The sequence below is a fragment of the Thalassophryne amazonica genome, chromosome 16, assembly GCF_902500255.1.
Source record: "Thalassophryne amazonica chromosome 16, fThaAma1.1, whole genome shotgun sequence".
Lineage (NCBI taxonomy): Eukaryota > Metazoa > Chordata > Actinopteri > Batrachoidiformes > Batrachoididae > Thalassophryne > Thalassophryne amazonica.
Window position 1 is genome coordinate 14,093,812 of NC_047118.1, and position 21,024 is coordinate 14,114,835.

Below are 21,024 nucleotides of genomic sequence, written 5' to 3' on the forward strand. Positions count from 1 at the left end.
TTACTTTTTAGACGAAGCAGAGGGAAAAAATATGGAATCACTCAATTCTGAGGAAAAAATTATGGAATCACCCTGTAAATTTTCATCCCCAAAACTAACACCTGCATCAAATCAGATCTGCTTGTTAGTCTGCATCTAAAAAGGAGTGAACACACCTTGGAGAGCTGTTGCACCAAGTGGACTGACATGAATCATGGCTCCAACACGAGAGATGTCAGTTGAAACAAAGGAGAGGATTATCAAACTCTTAAAAGAGGGTAAATCATCACGCAATGTTGCAAAAGATGTTGGTTGTTCACAGTCAGCTGTGTCTAAACTCTGGACCAAATACAAACAACATGGGAAGGTTGTTAAAAGCAAACATACTGGTAGACCAAGGAAGACATCAAAGCGTCAAGACAGAAAACTTAAAGCAATATGTCTCAAAAATCGAAAATGCACAACAAAACAAAGGAGGAACGAATGGGAGGAAACTGGAGTCAACGTCTGTGACCGAACTGTAAGAAACCGCCTAAAGGAAATGGGATTTACATACAGAAAAGCTAAACGAAAGCCATCATTAACACCTAAACAGAAAAAAAGGTTACAATGGGCTAAGGAAAAGCAATCATGGACTGTGGATGACTGGATGAAAGTCATATTCAGTGATGAATCTCAAATCTGCATTGGGCAAGGTGATGATGCTGGAACTTTTGTTTAGTGCTCTTCCAATGAGATTTATAAAGATGACTGCCTGAAGAGAACATAAATTTACACAGTCATTGATGATATGGGGCTGCATGTCAGGTAAAGGCACTGGGGAGATGGCTGTCATTACATCATCAATAAATTCACAAGTTTACGTTGATATTTTGGACACTTTTCTTATCCCATCAATTGAAAGGACGTTTGGGGATGATGAAATCATTTTTAAAGATGATAATGCATCTTGCCATAAAGCAAAAACTGAAAACATTCCTTGCAAAAAGACACATAGGGTCAATGTCATGGCCTGCAAATAGTCCGGATCTTAATCCAATTGAAAATCTTTGGTGGAAGTTGAAGAAAATGGTCCATGACAAGGCTCCAACCTGCAAAGCTGATCTGGCAACAGCAATCAGAGAAAGTTGAAGCCAGATTGATGAAGAGTACTATTTGTCACTCATTAAGTCCATGCCTCAGAGACTGCAAGCTGTTATAAAAGCCAGAGGTGGTGCAACAAAATACTAGTGATGTGTTGGAGCATTCTTTTGTTTTTCATGATTCCATAATTTTTTCCTCAGAATTGAGTGATTCCATATTTTTTTCCCTCTGCTTGGTCTAAAAAAGTAACTTACTGACTGCCACAATTTGTTTTCCTGATTTCTTATAGTGTTTCTTAAAGCCAGAAAGTTGCCATTTGAAATGACTTTAGTTTTGTGTCATGTCTGTGATCTGCTTTTTTTTTCTACAAAATTAAACAACTGAATGAACATCCTCCGAGGCCGGTGATTCCATAATTTTTGCCAGGGGTTGTATACACAAAGGACTGATTTCTCCTACATGGTAGAGAAATGAACTGCATGCTCCCTCAAAACTTGCAACATCTGGTATTGTGCTGTGATAAAACTGAACATTTCAGAGTGGCCTTTTATTGTGGCCAGCCTAAGGCACACCTGCGTAATAATCATGCTGTCTAATCAGCATCTTGATATGCCACACCTGTGAGGTGGGATGGATTCTCTCAGAAAAGAAGTGCTCACTAACAGATTTAGACAGAACAATAGTTGATAGAATTGGGTCTTTTGAGTACATAGAAAATGTTTTAGATCTTTGTGTTCAACTCATAAAAAATGGGAGCAAAAACAAAGATGTTGCATTAATATTTTTGTTCAGTGTAAAAAACAAACAAAAAAAAAAACCCCTAAGAAGTCGCATGTTCATAAGTATTCACAGCCTTTGCCATAAAGCTTCAAATTTAGCTCGGGTGCATCACTGATCCTCCTTGAGATGTTTCTGCAGCTTAATTGGTGTCCAGCTGGGGTAAATTCAGTTGATTGGACATGATTTGAAAAGGCATACACCTGTCTACATATAAGGTCCCACACTTGACAGTGCATGTCAGAGGACAAACCAAGCATGAAGTCAAAGGAATTTTCTGTAGGCCTCTGAGAAGGGATTATCTCAAGACAAATCTGGAGAAGGGTATGTAAATATTTCTGCTGCTTGGTCCCAATGAGCACACTGGCCTCCATCAACTGTAAATGGAAGAAGTTTGACTCCACCAGGATGCTTCCTAGAGCTGGCCACTTGTCTAAAATGAGCGACCGGAGGAGAAAGCCCGTAGTCACTGAGGTGACCAAGAACTGATAGTCCCTCTGTCAGAGCTCCAGCATACAGTGGTGGTAGTTTACGTACCCTGGCAGATTTTTTTTTTTTGGCCCACTTTTCAGAGAACATGAATGATAACGCATAAAGTTTTTTTCATTCATGGCTAGTGTTTGTGTGAAGCCATTTATTGTCAAATAAGTGTGTTTATTCTTTTTAAATCATAATGATGGCAGAAACTAACTAAATTACCCTGATCAAAAGTTTACATACCCTGGTGATTTTTCCTGATAACATGCACACAAGTTGACACAAACAGGTTTGAATGGCTACTAAAGGCAACCATCCTCACCTGTGATTTGTTTGCTTGTAATCAGTGTGTGTGTATAAAAGGTCCATGAGTTTCTGTGCTCCTGACAGACCTTTGCATCTTTCATCCAGTGCTGCACTGATTTTTAAAGTTTGAGTCATGGGGAAGGTAAAAGTATTGTCAGGGGATCTGCAGGAAAAGGTAATTGAACTGTATAAAACAGGAAAGGGATATAAAAATATATCCAAGGACTTAACGCTGCTGCCAATCAGCAGCGTTCAAACTGTAATTAAGAAGTGGCAAATGAGGAATTCTGTTGGACCCAAACCACGATCAGGTAGACCAACAGAGATTTCAGCAACAACTGACAGGAAAACTGGGATGCAAAGAAAAGCCCACAAATAAGTTCAGCTGAAATGCAGGACTCTCTGAAATAAAGTAGTGTAACTGTTTGAAGATGCAAAATGAGGCACTTGAAGAAAAATGGACTGCATGGTCGAGTCGCCAGAAGAAAGCCATTACTACAGAAATGCCACAAAGTATCCCCATTAGGCATGTGAATCTAATCACTGACAACTATTCAATATGCACCTCGATATCCTACCAGCAATACGATACATATAGCGATACAATTCACCCCTGTTCCAGATTTGATGTGATTTGATATGTTGATGGCAGTTCAATTCCTCACAATGCAACTTGGTGCGGTACAATGCGATTCAACATGTTGCAAAGAAATTATACCAAAAAGTTAAATAGAAAGTAAGAAGCTGCAATTCAGTATGATACTATAGTATTCTTCTGATTCTACTAGAGGCAGAGGATTTGTTTGACTCCTTATAATTAGCAAATTTACCACATTCAACATTACGAACAGAAATCGGTTCCCTCATGTGGAACCTGCTTCATCACAGTGTCAGAACATAAACAGTAAGACATCATCACTCTCAAGGAGTGACTTAAAGTGAGTCACTCATTGACAGAGTACCGCCTTGCCAAATGTAATTTGAGATGTATTTTCTTTAGTTGGTAAGGTTAGACCTTATTTGTGTGAAGTGCCTTGAGCCAACTTTGTTGAGATTTGGCGCTATATAAATGAAATTGAATTTTCTCACCAGTTTTGCTGGAGCTCGATTTATAATCTGAGGAATCTGAGTGGCGCAACAGCGGCCATATGGTTTAGCAGCACGGCATTAGCCACGACCTGCGTCTTGTAAAGGTTCTCATCTTTTGTAAAACATCCAAAGTATCTCCAAATGCCTAATTTAAATGTTTTCTGTGCGTCCAAAATCTACAACCGTTTGCGGACCTCCATTTTGTTGTGATAGAAATGTGCTTTCTGGCTTCTGCCCATGTTCAGAACAAAATGCGAAGCAGGAATGGTGCATTCAGTGTGCCTCAGAAAAAAACAAATTGATGCAAGCATGCAGCGAGTGATGCATCACGATTTCACCCATCATTTGAAACAATGCACACTGAATGAACAACTCACATCACACACGTTTGTATCTAGATACCGATTTGTGGTGTTTAATCTCCACATGCCTAATCCCCATTACAATATGCCAAATAACACAGAGAACAACGTAATTTGGAGTGATGATACCAAAATTGAACTTTTTGGCCACAAACATAAACATTACATTTGGAGAGTAGTCAACAAGGCCTATGATGAAAGCTACACCATACCTACTGTGAAACACGAAGGTAGATTGCTGATGTTTTGGGGATGTGTGAGCTACAAAGGCACAGGTAACTTTGTCAAGATTGATGGCAAAATGAATGCAGCATGTTATCAGAAAATACTGGAGGAAAATTAGCACTCATCAGCCCAGAAGCCATGCATGAGGTGCACTTGGATGTTCCAACATGACAATGATAGAAAACACAAGGCTAAGTTGACCTGTCATTGGCTATAGCAGAATAAGGTGAGATCTCAGACATGCAGTTCATGAAAGACAGCCCAGGAATTTACAGGAACTGGAGGCTTTTAGCCAAGAAGGATGAGCAGCTTTACCGTCACAGAAAATAAAGACCCTCCACAACTTCCACAAAAGACTCCAAGCTGTCATTGATGTTGAAGGGGGCAATACACAGTATTAAGAACTGGGGCATGTAAACTTTTGATCCGGGGTATGTAAACTTTTGATCCATGTTATTTGGTTAGTTTCTGTTGTCAGAGTGATTTTTTAAAACAAGTAAACACAGTTGTTTGACAATAAATGGCTTCACCCAACCACTAACCATGAGTGATTAATTATCCATTCAAATTCAATCAATCAATCAATCAATTTTTTTTTATATAGCGCCAAATCACAACAAACAGTTGCCCCAAGGCGCTTTATATTGTAAGGCAAGGCCATACAATAATTATGTAAAACCCCAACGGTCAAAACGACCCCCTGTGAGCAAGCACTTGGCTACAGTGGGAAGGAAAAACTCCCTTTTAACAGGAAGAAACCTCCAGCAGAACCAGGCTCAGGGAGGGGCAGTCTTCTGCTGGGACTGGTTGGGGCTGAGGGAGAGAACCAGGAAAAAGACATGCTGTGGAGGGGAGCAGAGATCAATCACTAATGATTAAATGCAGAGTGGTGCAAAAAGAGAAAGAAACAGTGCATCATGGGAACCCCCCAGCAGTCTAAGTCTATAGCAGCATAACTAAGGGATGGTTCAGGGTCACCTGATCCAGCCCTAACTATAAGCTTTGGCAAAAAGGAAAGTTTTAAGCCTAATCTTAAAAGTAGAGAGGGTGTCTGTCTCCCTGATCTGAATTGGGAGCTGGTTCCACAGGAGAGGAGCCTGAAAGCTGAAGGCTCTGCCTCCCATTCTACTCTTACAAACCCTAGGAACTACAAGTAAGCCTGCAGTCTGAGAGCGAAGCGCTCTATTGGGGTGATATGGTACTATGAGGTCCCTAAGATAAGATGGGACCTGATTATTCAAAACCTTATAAGTAAGAAGAAGAATTTTAAATTCTATTCTAGAATTAACAGGAAGCCAATGAAGAGAGGCCAATATGGGTGAGATATGCTCTCTCCTTCTAGTCCCTGTTAGTACTCTAGCTGCAGCATTTTGAATTAACTGAAGGCTTTTCAGGGAACTTTTAGGACAACCTGATAATAATGAATTACAATAGTCCAGCCTAGATGAAATAAATGCATGAATTAGTTTTTCAGCATCACTCTGAGACAAGACCTTTCTAATTTTAGAGATATTGCGTAAATGCAAAAAAGCAGTCCTACATATTTGTTTAATATGCGCTTTGAATGACATATCCTGATCAAAAATGACTCCAAGATTTCTCACAGTATTACTAGAGGTCAGGGAAATGCCATCCAGAGTAAGGATCTGGTTAGACACCATGTTTCTAAGATTTGTGGGGCCAAGTACAATAACTTCAGTTTTATCTGAGTTTAAAAGCAGGAAATTAGAGGTCATCCATGTCTTTATGTCTGTAAGACAACAAATTGTAATGATAAATCCTAAATCCTGTCATAAAAACTTGTTTTTCAAAACTTTAAAATTCCCAACATATAAAAGCTGCAACATGCAGAAAAGTAGAAAGGTATTTTTGGAGAAAATATGGAAGAAAATCTTGCATACAACTTTCCCTCTTCCTGGGAACAAAAAGACCTGACATATTTCATTGGGCTGCAACTAACACTTTCAGTTAATCTGTTATTTTCACATTTGTGAATTTACCAGTTAGTCATAACAATAAATTCTACCAATATCTTTCAAGCTTGCATTCAAATGCTTTGTCATAAATGTATTTGTATTACAATTTATTTTATTTATTTATTTTATTTTTTTTTAAAACCTCAAAATATAAAGGATCTAACAAAAATTCCCCCTCTTTGACCACCTTGTGTGCCATCATAACTTGCTAGTGGTACATCAAACCACTTTTTAACCCCGGTACAGATGGTTTCATTTGGCATTCAGTTACCAACACACATTTGCATAAATGTCCCAAAATGAGTACTTGTTTCAAAGGTAATATGCTTTGCGCTCTTATAACAGTGAGATAGTAAGGTATATTTTTTTCACATACAAAATGCAATAAAATAATGACATTGTTAATGTCATCATTTTATTCTGTATTATTATGAACAAACTCCTTATCTTTATACTAGTAGCAATATTTTATTTTGTCTTCACTCAAAAATGGCTTTGTGAAGTCTGTGCCCAAATCGGGGCAGAGGAGTCCTACTGTTTGTCCCTGTCTACTAAACTTAAATTACTAAGTGAGCATCATGATATATTGACATTGTAAGTGCAACACCTTCTAAACCGGGTGGTCGATTTGAAAGAAGCATCTTACAGTGGTAGCACGCCATATCAAGATGTGCATAAAGGCAAATAATTGTGCTCTGATGTCTAGAGATATTTGCACTTTTGTGTTTACACATGTTCATTTTTCAGGAGGCTTTTAAAGAAATTTGTTGTATTGCTGTCCAGTGTGCAAGCCTTATCTTTACAGTGTCTGCAAATAACTATCATTTGCATTGTTTTATTTTGGAAAATGCAACTCATTTCCATGTTAATCATGTTTGATTTATTTTTATTTGTTTGTTTGACCGCCTCCTGTATATTGCTTGAGAAATAGGAAGTATGAGGTATGTTACACCATGTTTGGTTGGAGCACCTGAGGATGGGGAAGAAATCTAAGATTGAGCCTTAAACTGCATTTTGGTAGACTGTGTATTGCGGTATGATAGTAATGATTTTTCTGTGAAGGCAGATTGTGCAGGCATTTTAATAGTTCATGATCTAATATATTACACACCCCTAAGCTCGAGTAGGAATTTGCATATGAACTTGTTACATAGGTTACAGAAATCTGTAAATCTAAATTTAAACTGTCTAATCATTTCAGCTGCGCAGATGTAAATTATTTAAAACAAACCTTTTGTTTTCAGTACAGGAGAATTAGGTTTATTATAAAACAAGCATCTAAAACTGATGAAAACTTGTAAAATTTTGGGAGAAGTCCTCTGAAGTCATGGTATAAGTTTATTAAATATCATATACTCACTGTGTACCACTTATGTGGTGTGCTACCATTGGCACCTATTGTTTCATTGTAGATTGATTTACAAGCTATTTATAATGTAACAAAAGCAAAGTATGGGGAGAAGGCAAATTGTCACCATACGCAAATTGATTGACTGTTTGAGAGTATTTCATGAAACCCTCTTTTTTAAATAGAAGTAATAAAGTCATATGATTGCAAACATTTCAGTGTGATTTATGACAAATGGGGCCACAAGATTTCAGACGTTAAAACCTGGTAAAAACAGCTTTTACAGTTTTTCCTGGTGAAAATACATTGAAAAGCAAAACATATTTGAAATCTCTCTAAAACTAAAATATCACATAAGAATACTTAAATATTGTAACAAAATTTTGTTAACAAGCATGTTAATTTCAAGAACATGGACCCACATGTATGGGATGTAGGAACGCTGTACTTTCCAGTATGTGGCAAAAACATATGGGATGTAGGAACGCTGTACTTTCCAGTATGTGGCAAAAACAATGTGACAAAAGGTAATTGTGGAAAAGTTTATTAAATTGTCCAACTGTCTTTATCAGTTTCTCACACCTACTTCAAAAACTGTGGCAAAAACTCATCTCTGTTTGATTGTGTCCACTTCGAGAGATATGAAAAATGATTTGTTTTTGATTTTGACTCCAACACCTACTAAAGAGGTGTGATCCTTTGATACAATGCAGATTCCAATATAAGAACTATTTTTGAACTTGTTAAATCCTATGTGAATATTTCATTTAGACAGACTTCAAATATGTTTTTACACACACACACACATCGTATATACAACCCCTGGCAAAAAGTATGGAATCACCGGCCTCGGAGGATGTTCATTCAGTTTTTTCATTTTGCAGAAAAAATGCAGATCACAGACATGACACAAAACTAAAGTCATTTCAAATGGCAACTTTCTAGCTTTAAGAAACACTATAAAAAAAATCAGGAAAAAAAAATTATGGCAGTCAGTAACGGTTACTTTTTTAGATCAAGCAGAGGGAAAAAAATATGGAATCACTCAATTCTGAGGAAAAAATTATGGAATCATGAAAAACAAAAGAACGCTCCAACACATCACTAGTATTTTGTTGCACCACCTCTGGCTTTTAGAACAGCTTGCAGTCTCTGAGGCATGGACTTAATGAGTGACAAACAGTACTCTTCATCAATCTGGCTCCAACTTTCTCTGATTGCTGTTGCCAGATCAGCTTTGCAGGTTGGAGCCTTGTCATGGACCATTTTCTTCAACTTCCACCAAAGATTTTCAATTGGATTAAGATCCGGACTTTTTGCAGGCCATGACATTGACCCTATGTGTCTTTTTGCAAGGAATGTTTTCACAGTTTTTGCTCTATGGCAAAATGCATTATCATCTTGAAAAATGATTTCATCATCCCCAAACATCCTTTCAATTGATGGGATAAGAAAAGTGTCCAAAATATCAACATAAACTTGTGCATTTATTGATGATGTAATGATAGCCATCTCCCCAGTGCCTTTACCTGACATGCAGCCCCATATCATCAATGACTGTGGAAATTTACATGTTCTCTTCAGGCAGTCATCTTTATAAATCTCATTGGAACGGCACCAAACAAAAGTTCCAGCATCATCACCTTGCCCAATGCAGATTTGAGATTCATCACTGAATGTGACTTTCATCCAGTCATCCACAGTCCATGGTTGCTTTTCCTTAGCCCATTGTAACCTTGTTTTTTTCTGTTTAGGTGTTAATGATGGCTTTCGTTTAGCTTTTCTGTATGTAAATCCCATTTCCTTTAGGCGGTTTCTTACAGTTCGGTCACAGACGTTGACTCCAGTTTCCTCCCATTCATTACTCATTTGTTTTGTTGTGCATTTTCGATTTTTGAGACATATTGCTTTAAGTTTTCTGTCTTGACGCTTTGATGTCTTCCTTGGTCTACCAGTATGTTTGCCTTTAACAACCTTCCCATGTTGTTTGTATTTGGTCCAGAGTTCAGACACAGCTGACTGAACAACCAACATCTTTTGCAACATTGCGTGATGATTTACCCTCTTTTAAGAGTTTGATAATCCTCTCCTTTGTTTCAATTGACATCTCCCATGTTGGAGCCATGATTCATGTCAGTCCACTTGGTGCAACAGCTCTCCAAGGTGTGATCACTCCTTTTTAGATGCAGACTAACGAGCAGATCTGATTTGATGCAGGTGTTAGTTTTGGGGATGAAAATTTACAGGGTGATTCCATAATTTATTCCTCAGAATTGAGTGATTCCATATTTTTTTTTCCCCTCTGCTTGGTCTAAAAAAGTTACCGTTACTGACTGCCACAATTATTTTTCCTGATTACTTATAGTGTTTCTTAAAGCCAGAAAGTTGCCATTTGAAATGACTTTAGTTTTGTGTCATGTCTGTGATCTGCTTTTTTTTCTACAAAATTAAACAACTGAATGAACATCCTCTGAGGCTGGTGATTCCATAATTATTGCCAGGGGTTGTACATATAAAATATGTCAGGATGGTTTTTGCCCAGTGTTTAAAACATTCCACCCGTGAATAAAGGGCATTAATTCAAAGATCCCCTTTCCCTGATTAAAGTGCTGACCTTTTTTCCATCTCAATAATCTTTTAGTATTTCCTGTTATCAAAATCTTGTTTTGGTTTCATTTGTTGTGCAAATTTATTGTTGAACCTTTTAAGGAAATGTTATAGCAAGGTAATTTTTACATGAGATGACGTTATCTATTTATTTATTTATTTATATAATTATTTCTTTTTCTTCAGACCCTACATTAACATTTTATGTTTTTAAATGAACAGTTCTTTGGAAGACATGGATTCAGCAGCTGAAAATGGTTCATTTGTCCACCTGACTGAACCAATTATGGACATGTCGGACGTCTCCAACGTGACCCTCATTCGGACAAAGAATGGGTCAATCGTCCCAGACCGGATGTTTTTAAACACTGTGGCTGCTCAGGCCCTCTCAGGGATCGCCGTCTGGTCTGCTTTGCTCATCACTTGCCATCAGGTGAGATAAAGTCACAAAAGTCCCAGATACAGTGCATTTGGAAAGTATTCACAGCGCTTCGCTTTTTCCACATTTTATGTTGCAGCCTTATTCTGAAATGGATGAAATTGATTTTTTTTCTTCAAACTTCTACACACAATACCCCATAATGACAATGTAAAAAAGTTTGAGATTTTTGCAGATTTATTGAAAATAAAAAAAATTAAACTCGCATGTACGCAAGTATTCACAGCCTTTGCCATGAAGCTCAAAATTGAGCCCAGGTCCACTCATCACCCTTGAGATATTTCTACAGCTTATTTGGAGTCCACCTGGGGTAAATCCAGTTGATTGGACATGATTTGGAAAGACACACACATGTCTTCATATAAGGTGCCACAGTTGATAGTGCATGTCAAAGCACAAACCAAGCATGTCTGTAGACCTCTGAGACAGGATTGTCTCGAGGCACAAATCTGGGGAAGGGTACAGAAACATTCTGCTGCTTTGAAGGTCCCAATGAGCACAGTGCCTCCATCATCTTTAAATGAAAAAACTTTGGATCCACCAGGACTCATCCTAGAGCTGTCCGCACAGCTAAATTGAGTGATCGGGGGAGGAGGCCCTTAGTCAGGGAGGTGACCAAGAAACCTGATGGTCACTCTGTCAGGACGGGAGGATTCCTCTGTGGAGAGAGGAGAACCTTCCAGAAAGACAACCATCTCTGCAGCAATCCACCAATCAGGCCTGTATGGTAGAGTGGGCAAATAGAAGCCACTCCTTAGTAAATGGCACATGGCAGCCCACCTGGAGTTTGCCAAAAGGCACCTGAAGGATTCTTAGACCATAAGAAACAAAATTCTCTGGTCTGGCGAGACAGCGTTTGAACTCCTTTGGTGTGAATGCCAGATGTCATGTTGGAGGAAACTAGGCACCATCCCTACAGTGAAGCATGCTGGTGGTAGCATCATGCTGTGGGGATGTTTTTAAGCGGCAGGATTGTAAGAAAGATGTCTGTGGCAAGGTACAGAGTCATCCTGGATGAAAACTTGCTCTAGCATGTTCTCAACCTCAGACTGGGGTGAAGGTTCATCTTTCAGCAGGACAATGACCCTAAGCACACAGACAAAATTTCACAGAGGTGGTTTCAGGACAACTCTGTAAATGTCCTTGAGTGGCCCAGACCTGAAGCCCATTGAACATCTCTGGAGAGATCTGAAAATGGCTGTGCACCGACGCTCCCCATCCAACCTGACAGAGCCCGAGAGGTGGTGCAAAGAGGAATGGGCGAAACTGCCCAAAGATAGGTGCACCGAGCTTGTGGCATCATTTAAGAAGACTTGAGGCTGTAATTGCTGCCAAAGGTGCATCAACAGAGTATTGAGCAAAGTGTGTGAATACTTATGTACATGTAATTTCTTAGGGTTTTTTTATTATTATTATTAATAAATGTACAAAAAAAATTTTTTTTTTGTTTAATGTTCTAATTATGGGGGAGTTTTGAGGGGAAAAATGAATTTACTCAATTTTGGAATAAGGCTGTAACATAACAAGAAAGTGAAGTACTGTGAATACTTTCTGGATACGCTGTCAAAACCAAAATCATTGCATCATTTGGGGCCAACACAGGCTTTTTGCATGGCAGTCTGAATAAATAGAAATATTTGGAAATGAAATATTCTGCAATTTTTGACATCTGCAGAGGCGTTGACTAAAGTAAAGCACTCATTGTCTCAGGGCACACTACTTATTAAAGGTGAACTCTGGGTTAAATTACAACTCAGCCTTTATTTTTTTTTAGGTGTTTTAAAGGTTATCTTTTCATTTGGGACAAAAAAGAATTTAATAGCAGCATTATTTTAGAACGGAAACATTGTGACGGCAAGCAGAAGCTAACAGGCTAATTAATGTTGTTGGACCAAGCAATGATAACTCTGAGTAAACCATTTCTTGTCACCACCAGGCAGGTGAAAATGTCATTAGAAATGTTTGGTTGCACGAACCATTTCGATGTGGAGGTAAATGTGTGCTAGTTTTCCTCACTAAATGTAAATAAACTTTTAAATTGACAGTTAGTGTCTTACCTTAGTCTAGCTCTCCTCTGTTTCTGGGCTCCACTGTGAGTGGTTACAAATTGAGTGCCGAAACTGTCCGTGGAGGTGGACACCTCGTGATGTTTTTGGCCTGTTCAATAGCAGCAAGACACAGTTTACTTTGAGTTCTTATTACACAGTCCTGGTAACATTAATTATCCACTTAATGTCTGGTTGCCACTGCTATGCATTCTTAGTAATTAATGCACAGATTAATTTAATTATTGTTGTAAGTGAAAAGATGACCCACAAAGCTTCCTAAAATAGAGCCTATAGGTTGTAAAGAGATGAACATCTCCTTTAATTCCCTTTAATATTTATTTTGATGATGTCTTAACACCTGAATAGATTCTTGTCATTTGATTGGTGGATTGTATGTCATGCAGAGATTATTTATCTTATTGTATTGACAAACTGTACAAGTGACATAATTTCTTGTGCAATTTGGTTCCATTTACCGTTCGTTACAGTTCCATGCATTTCGCGCCATTGTAAAAATGATATAAGGAAGCTTTCTATAGCACGTGGACTTTGCCTTGACTATGATCTATTTAGATGTCATTAAGTTAATATTAACCATTTGTCAGTTTACCCACTAAATGGACAGTTCACACCGTGGGACTGTTGTTAGCACGTCTCAGTGTCTGTCTGTGAGCTAATCAGGCTCCAGCTCACTACTTTTTCGTAAAAATGCATCCATGATATGAGGAACCCACCTATAGCATGTGGACCTCTTCTTGACTATGATCTATTTAGGTGTGTTAAATAATGAATGTTTTCCATTCATGCAATGGAAAGAATATTTTCATTCCTTAAAAAATGGAACATTCTGTCTTTCAGCTCATGCAAATTTGCATACTATTGTACTCAAACATTATTATTTGTATGTTGTTCTTCACATTATGTTGTTTGAATGTTAGAAAGAAGGACTTGTCTGTGACTACAGTAGTGGCCGCTCTGTGTGGGCAGAAGGATGAGTGTTTAGTTCAGCGTATGTCACCTTTACCCACAGACATTCCATCTCTGACGTAAATCAGCATTCTTCTATTGTCAGTGAGTTACCCACTGTGTGCTGATGATGGCTTATCATTACAATTTTATCATTTGCAGAGAATGCAGCAGGGTGCAGTATGATATTATGGAAATCAGTTGATACTGAGATTATCACTGCAGCATTTTGCAGTATTTTTTTATGAAGATTTTAATGTTGTAGTTGGTCATTTTACTCATCCTTTTTCTGAATATCCATCTTGATGTGTCCTCCTCTGATGAGAGTGGCTGATTATATACAGCCAGGTCCATATTCATTTTGATAGTGACACAATTTGTCATTTTTGCTTCAGTACATCAGCACAGTGGAGTTAAAATGAAACTACCAAGATGTGATTGTAGGTTCAGGGGCAGAGGTGGTTCAGTGATGCAGTCAGTCACCGGAAAGTGTTTGTGGCCATCAAAAGTCAGCACTGTCTCACTCTGCATAAAAGAGCATAAAACGCTTTCACTCATTTACAGTACACGTGCACTCTGTGCACAGCGACACATAACGTCGCAAACATAAAACTGAATTAATTCAAAAATTAACCACACCTGGAAGGCACGTCAAATCTGGGAGCATGCGCTGGTGCCATACGTAGCCGCATCCACCTCACCGTGGGACTGCTCCAGGTCCTGGATGGCAACCACCCAGGCAGACAGCTGGTCCATCTGCACTTCTCCAAGTAACTATCTCTAGGTGGGGGGGTCCCCTTTACCTTCTCCAGCTGCTGAAATCCTCAATGTTGAGGCACCCGTGTGCAGGAATCATGCACAGAGAAACTCTCCACATGGCCAAAATGTTCTCCTACTGTACAACTGATACTGCTCATACAAACTATTCTTAAATGACTCTGATTTGTACCGTATTTTAATGCTACTTTTCTCTCTTCATGTTCCTTGGGGATCTGTGAAGCTCAGTTGAAGGTGTGGATTCAGTTCTCACAGGGGGTCAGGACAGGAAACAGTTTAAAATGAAAATGTAGACGCTGATAATAAATCCTTAAGATGTGTAACAAACTGTGCTGTGATACAGAGACATGGTACAGACACTAATCACACACAGAACTGAAAAAGAGAAGTCACATGTCTTTGCCACAGTCCACATCTAATCTTGCTCAACAACAGTACAATTAAGGAGAGACCAAACAGTTAATCCACTTACCTTAATACGCAAGTAGTGCAAGGTGACAGATCGCAGGCAGGTCATAGGCTGAACCAGCTGCACGTTTGTCAGTAAAAACAATCTTCATACAGTGGTTGCCACCAGCGTTAATCATACCTGTCACTGTCATTTCCAGCGTTATGTCTTTTCTGGCTGTTAATTCCACACACGTGTTGCGTGCCGAATCTGGTTCCTCAGCAGTAAACGTCTGAATTACCGTGCACCAGGTTGTGGCACATCTCGTCCATAAAGAGGAAAACGGATCACGATCTGATTAGATGATTTCATCATAAGACTACGAAACACCCCCACTTAATGCGGGACATTAAAAGAGCCCATTTGCACCCTGCAACCCTTGTGGAGCAGATATTTCCTGCTGCTTAATTATGAATGAAAATGAATGAATGAATGAAAACTGTTTATTTCGAACATTTGATACAACAACAATTACAAGATAGATCAGTAAAGACAACAACAAAAGTTCCTACTGTGTACCCAACATGTCCGAAAAGGGGTAGGGTGAAGCATCAGCTTATTTATCCCTACCCCTTCTTCCCCACAACCAGTAATACCCTTTGCCACATATACACATAGATTCCTACACACCTAAACCGATATCAATATATACTCAACAAAAATATAAACGCAACACTTTTGGTTTTGCTCCCATTTTGTATAAGATGAACTCAAAGATCTAAAACTTTTTCCACATACACAATATCACCATTTCCCTCAAATATTGTTCACAAACCAGACTAAATCTGTGATAGTGAGCACTTCTCCTTTGCTGAGATAATCCATCCCACCTCACAGGTGTGCCGTGTCAAGATGCTGATTAGACACCATGATTAGTGCACAGGTGTGCCTTAGACTGCCCACAATAAAAGGCCACTCTGAAAGGTGCAGTATTGTTTTATTGGGAGGGGGATACCAGTCAGTATCTGGTGTGACCACCATTTGCCTCATGCAGTGCAACACATCTCCTTCGCATAGAGTTGATCAGGTTGTCAATTGTGGCCTGTGGAATGTTGGTCCACCCCTCTTCAATGGCTGTGCGAAGTTGCGACGATGAACTGGAGTCAGGTCGAGACCCCGGTGAGGACGACGAGCATGCAGATGAGCTTCCCTGAGACGGTTTCTGACAGTTTGTGCAGAAATTCTTTGGTTATGCAAACCAATTGTTTCAGCAGCTGTCCGAGTGGCTGGTCTCAGACGATCTTGGAGGTGAACATGCTGGATGTGGAGGTCCTGGGCTGGTGTGGTTACACGTGGTCTGCGGTTGTGAGGCTGGTTGGATGTACTGCCAAATTCTCTGAAACGCCTTTGGCGACAGCTTATGGTAGAGAAATGAACATTCAATACACGAGCAACAGCTCTGGTTGACATTCCTGCTGTCAGCATGCCAATTGCACACTCCCTCAAATCTTGCAACATCTGTGGCATTGTGCTGTGTGATAAAACTGCACCTTTCAGAGTGGCCTTTTATTGTGGGCAGTCTAAGGCACACCTGTGCACTAATCATGGTGTCTAATCAGCATCTTGATATGGCACACCTGTGAGGTGGGATGGATTATCTCAGCAAAGGAGAAGTGCTCACTATCACAGATTTAGACTGGTTTGTGAACAATATTTGAGGGAAATGGTGATATTGTGTATGTGGAAAAAGTTTTAGATCTTTGAGTTCATCTCATACAAAATGGGAGCAAAACCAAAAGTGTTGCATTTATATTTTTGTTGAGCATACACATACATATATACATACATACATCAGCATACATATACATACACATATACATATATACACATATATATATACACAAACATAAATATACACCTACACATACCTACTTACATACAAAATACTATATATTTACAAGCCAAAGCAAAAAACAAAAACACCCTAACCCTCATTACCCTTCCTCCTCCCTATACCCAGAAAAAAACATATTTTTGTACCGCTGTTTGAACTGGTTCATGCTTGGACATTGCTTGAGCCCCACTCCCAATCTGTTCCACATCCTCACCCCACAGACAGAAATACAGAAACCTTTTAATGTTGTTTGTGCCCACTGATGCTTTAAATTAAATTTCCCCCTCAGACTGTAATCCCCTGATCTGTTAAAAAACATATTTTTAATATTTGCTGGAAGTAAATTGTTTATTGCTTTATACACAATTTGTACTGTTTGAAAATGAACCAAGTCTGTGAATTTTAAGAATTTGGATTGTAAAAATAGTGGATTTGTATGATCTCTATAGCCAGTATTATGAATAATTCTTATAGCTCTTTTCTGCATTACTGATAGTGATTGTGTTGTACCTTTATAAGTATTACCCCATACCTCTGCACAGTACTGTAAATATGGTAAAACCAGTGAGCAGTAAAGAATGCGGAGTGAGTTGTGGTCCAGAATATGTTTCGCTTTGTTTAGAACTGAAATGCTTCTTGACAGTTTACTTTGTATATGTTTTATGAGTCTTCCAGTTTATCTTATCATCTATTATCACCCCCAGAAACTTATTTTCATGTACCCTTTCAATATCTACCCCCTCGACTTGTAACTGAACCTGTATGTCTGTATTACAATAGCCAAATAACATGTATTTTGTTTTACTTAAGTTTAATGATAATTTGTTTCTGTCAAACCATATTTTCAATTTTCCCATTTCTATACTGATCCTCCTCAGTAACTCCTGCAAATCCCCCCCTGAACAAAAAATGCTTGTGTCATCTGCAAATAATACTAATTTTAATATTTTGGAAACATTGACAATATCATTTATATAAATTAGAAACAGTTTTGGACCCAATACTGACCCCTGTGGGACGCCACAAGCATTGTCCAAGCATCATTATGTATATTCCCCCAACTTCACAAACTGTTTTCTGTTACTTAAGTAGCTTCTCACCCAGTGCAACACCAACCCCCTAATCCCATACTGTTCAAGTTTATTGATTAATATGTCATGATTAATTGTATCAAAAGCCTTTTTAAGGTCTATAAATATTCCAACTGAATGTCATTTGTGGTCTATGCCGTTTGTAATCTCCTCAACTGATTCTATTAATGCAAGTGATGTTGAACTATGTGCTCTGAATCCATATTGACTATCAGTAAGTAATTTATGTTTATTTATGAATTTGTCTAATCTATTATTGAATAACTTTTCTAATAATTTGGAAAATTGTGGAAGCAAAGAAACAGGTCTATAATTTGTGAAGTGGTGTCTATCCCCAGTCTTATACAGCGGCACAACCTTAGCTATTTTCATTTGATTGGGAAATTTTCCGGTTTGAAATGATAAGTTACAGATGTATGTTAATGGTTCTACAATCCATTCAATGACCTGTTTTACCACCACCATATCAATTTCATTTAAATCGGTAGATGTTTTATATTTACAATTATTCACAATGTCTATAATTTCATTTCCATCCACTGCTGTGAGGAACATTGAACAGGGATTTCTTTCTATGAGATTATTATCCCAATCCTCAGGTTGGGAATCGGGAATTTTTTCTGCCAAGCTTGGTCCAATATTTACAAAAAAATTATTAAAACCGTTGACTACCTCATCCTTATTTTCCTTCTTGACATTATTATCAATGAAATACTGAGGGTAACTCTGTTTTTTATTACCATTTTTGATAATGCTATTTAATATATCCCATATTCCTTTAATATTGTTTTTGTTATTATATAATATGTTACTATAATATTCCTTCCTACATACCCGTATAATATTAGTTAATCTATTTTTGTATTTCTTATATCTATTTTCTGCCTCTTTAGTCTTTAGTTTTATGAATTCTCTATACAGTGTATTTTTCTTATTACATGCATTTCGTAACCCTTTCGTCATCCATGGTCGAGCTTGGATTTTTTGTTTTCTGTAGTCTTGTTTAATTGGACAATTTTTATCATATAATGATGTAAATATTTGTAAAAAAGTTTCATATGCACTATCAACATCACTTTCACTGTATACCTTTTCCCAGTTTTGCTCCTGTAAATCCTTCTTTAGTGTGTTCATGTTTTCCTCTGTCCGCACTCGCCTGTATTTTATTTTCTCCTCTGGCTGATTCCGCCGATGGTTTCTATTATAAACGATGAAAACTGGTAGATGATCACTAATGTCATTGATTAATAATCCACTCACAGTGTGTTATTCTCAATATCATTGCTGAATATATTATCAATTAAGGTGGCACTATGGGATGTAATTCTGCTTGGCCTGGTGATTTTTGGATATAAACTCATACTGTACATTATACTGATAAATTCATCTGTTATTTTATGCTTATTTGGATTGAGCAGATCAATATTTAAGTCACCACAAATGAACACAGTTTTTTGATTAGTTTTTGAGAACATTTTTCCCATACAGTCAGTGAATGTTTCAATACTAGATCCTGGTGCTCTATATATACAGCTGACTAATACATTTTTGCTTTTTTCTTCACATATTTCAATAGTTATACATTCTAATAAGTTATCAATCACAGTTGTCATATTGTCTACTATTTTATAATCCATGTTCTTATCCACATACACAGCCACTCCTCCTCCACTCTTATTTTTTCTGTTTACACAATTAAATTCATATCCATCCAGTTCAAAATCCATTCCTTTATCTTCATTGATCCATGTTTCTGATATAGCAATTATGTTAAATATTTTTTTAAACTGACTTAAATATTCTTTAATGTTGTTAAAGTTTGCATATAGACTTCTGCTGTTGAAATGGATTATTGATAATTTGTTATCCATTTTAATGATCCGATTAAACTGTTCATCTGTATAATAGCAACAACTGTCATTGATATTTGAGAAGAAATTATTGTCCGGGTCTATATCGTGCTCCAAGTCCAGTACATTGTGGTCTGTGTATTTAAATGTTCTCAGTTCTACTTTTCCATGATCAGCAATCCTTTGAGTTATATCCTTCTTGTCTCCAGATGTAGATGAATAGGTAGTAGATGAATAGGTTCCTCTGGTCTGTGTCATGGTGTTGTGATGTGTTTGTGTCCTCATACCTTATTGGTCATATTTGTCCAGATCCTCGCTTTAAGAAACACTATTGTTCATATTTGTCCAGCTCCTCGATGTTCCTTATTGCCATGACTTTTGCTTGTTCTGGTGATCCGTTCAGTTTGATGAATATTTTACAGTTTGAAGTCCATGTGTGCTGGATTTTTCCCTGTTTCTTCAAGAAGCGTGCTTTCCTGGCGATGTCGGCATTCCGTTTGGTGAGATGTTCATTGATGAATACGTTTGTCCCTTTCAGTTTTCTTCCTTGTTTTAACAGTGCTGTTTTGTGTTTTCTGTTGATGAATCTCATGATGACGGTTCGTTTATCACCGTCATTTCTCCGGGGCAGAGGGTGGCACGCTTCAATGTTATTTAAATCCATTTCTATACCTTTAGATAGGAGGAAATCAGCAACCTGTTTTTCCACAGAGCTGACCTCCTGTTCACTGGGCTCCCCTCCGCTCTCATCTGTTACCGCCCGTGCGTAGGACCGTGGTTTGATATGAAGACCTGTGATGATGACGTCGTTAATTCTGGTGTACTGCTCCAATTCAGCCACTCTATTTTCCAGCTGCACCAGATGCCGGTCTTTCTCGGCATTCTGGAGCCGTAATGCCTTCACCTCCTCCACCAGATCCATGATTGATTTCTGTTGCTGCTTCACAACAGAAATCTCCTCTGATAGAAAGTCCAGAGATTTTTTAATATCGTCACCTTCCTCCGCTGTCAGAACCTTCTTAGGCCCCATGGTCGGCTTATGAGCAGCTTGTCGATCGCCGATGTTAACAGCCTGCGTTGTTTGTCACCGGGATGGCCTCGGTGTTTCCGCGCTGATGGATCCGCGGTGGCTGCACGAGGCCTCGGGGAAGCGGCACTCGTGACGCGCGGCCTCAGTGAATTCACCACGTTGGGCGGGCCTCGGACGTTGTTGCTGTCCAGTCGCGGGGCTAAGTTGCCGGTTGAGGTGGTATTCCCACTGTCCGGGTTGGCAAACACCGGCTTGGCGTTATCAGTTTGCCATGTATATTTGACAGGTATGTTTAATCATTATACCACCTAT

The 21,024-nt window shown here is 38.5% G+C and overlaps 1 protein-coding gene across 1 annotated transcript in view; it reads left to right on the forward strand.

Moving 5' to 3' along the window:
* Window positions 1-21,024, forward strand: part of tmem184a (transmembrane protein 184a) — a 47,833-nt gene that overhangs the window by 1,229 nt on the left and 25,580 nt on the right. The window contains 1 exon segment of the mRNA XM_034190787.1: window positions 10,444-10,662. Within this exon segment, the coding sequence (XP_034046678.1) occupies window positions 10,444-10,662 (219 nt within the window).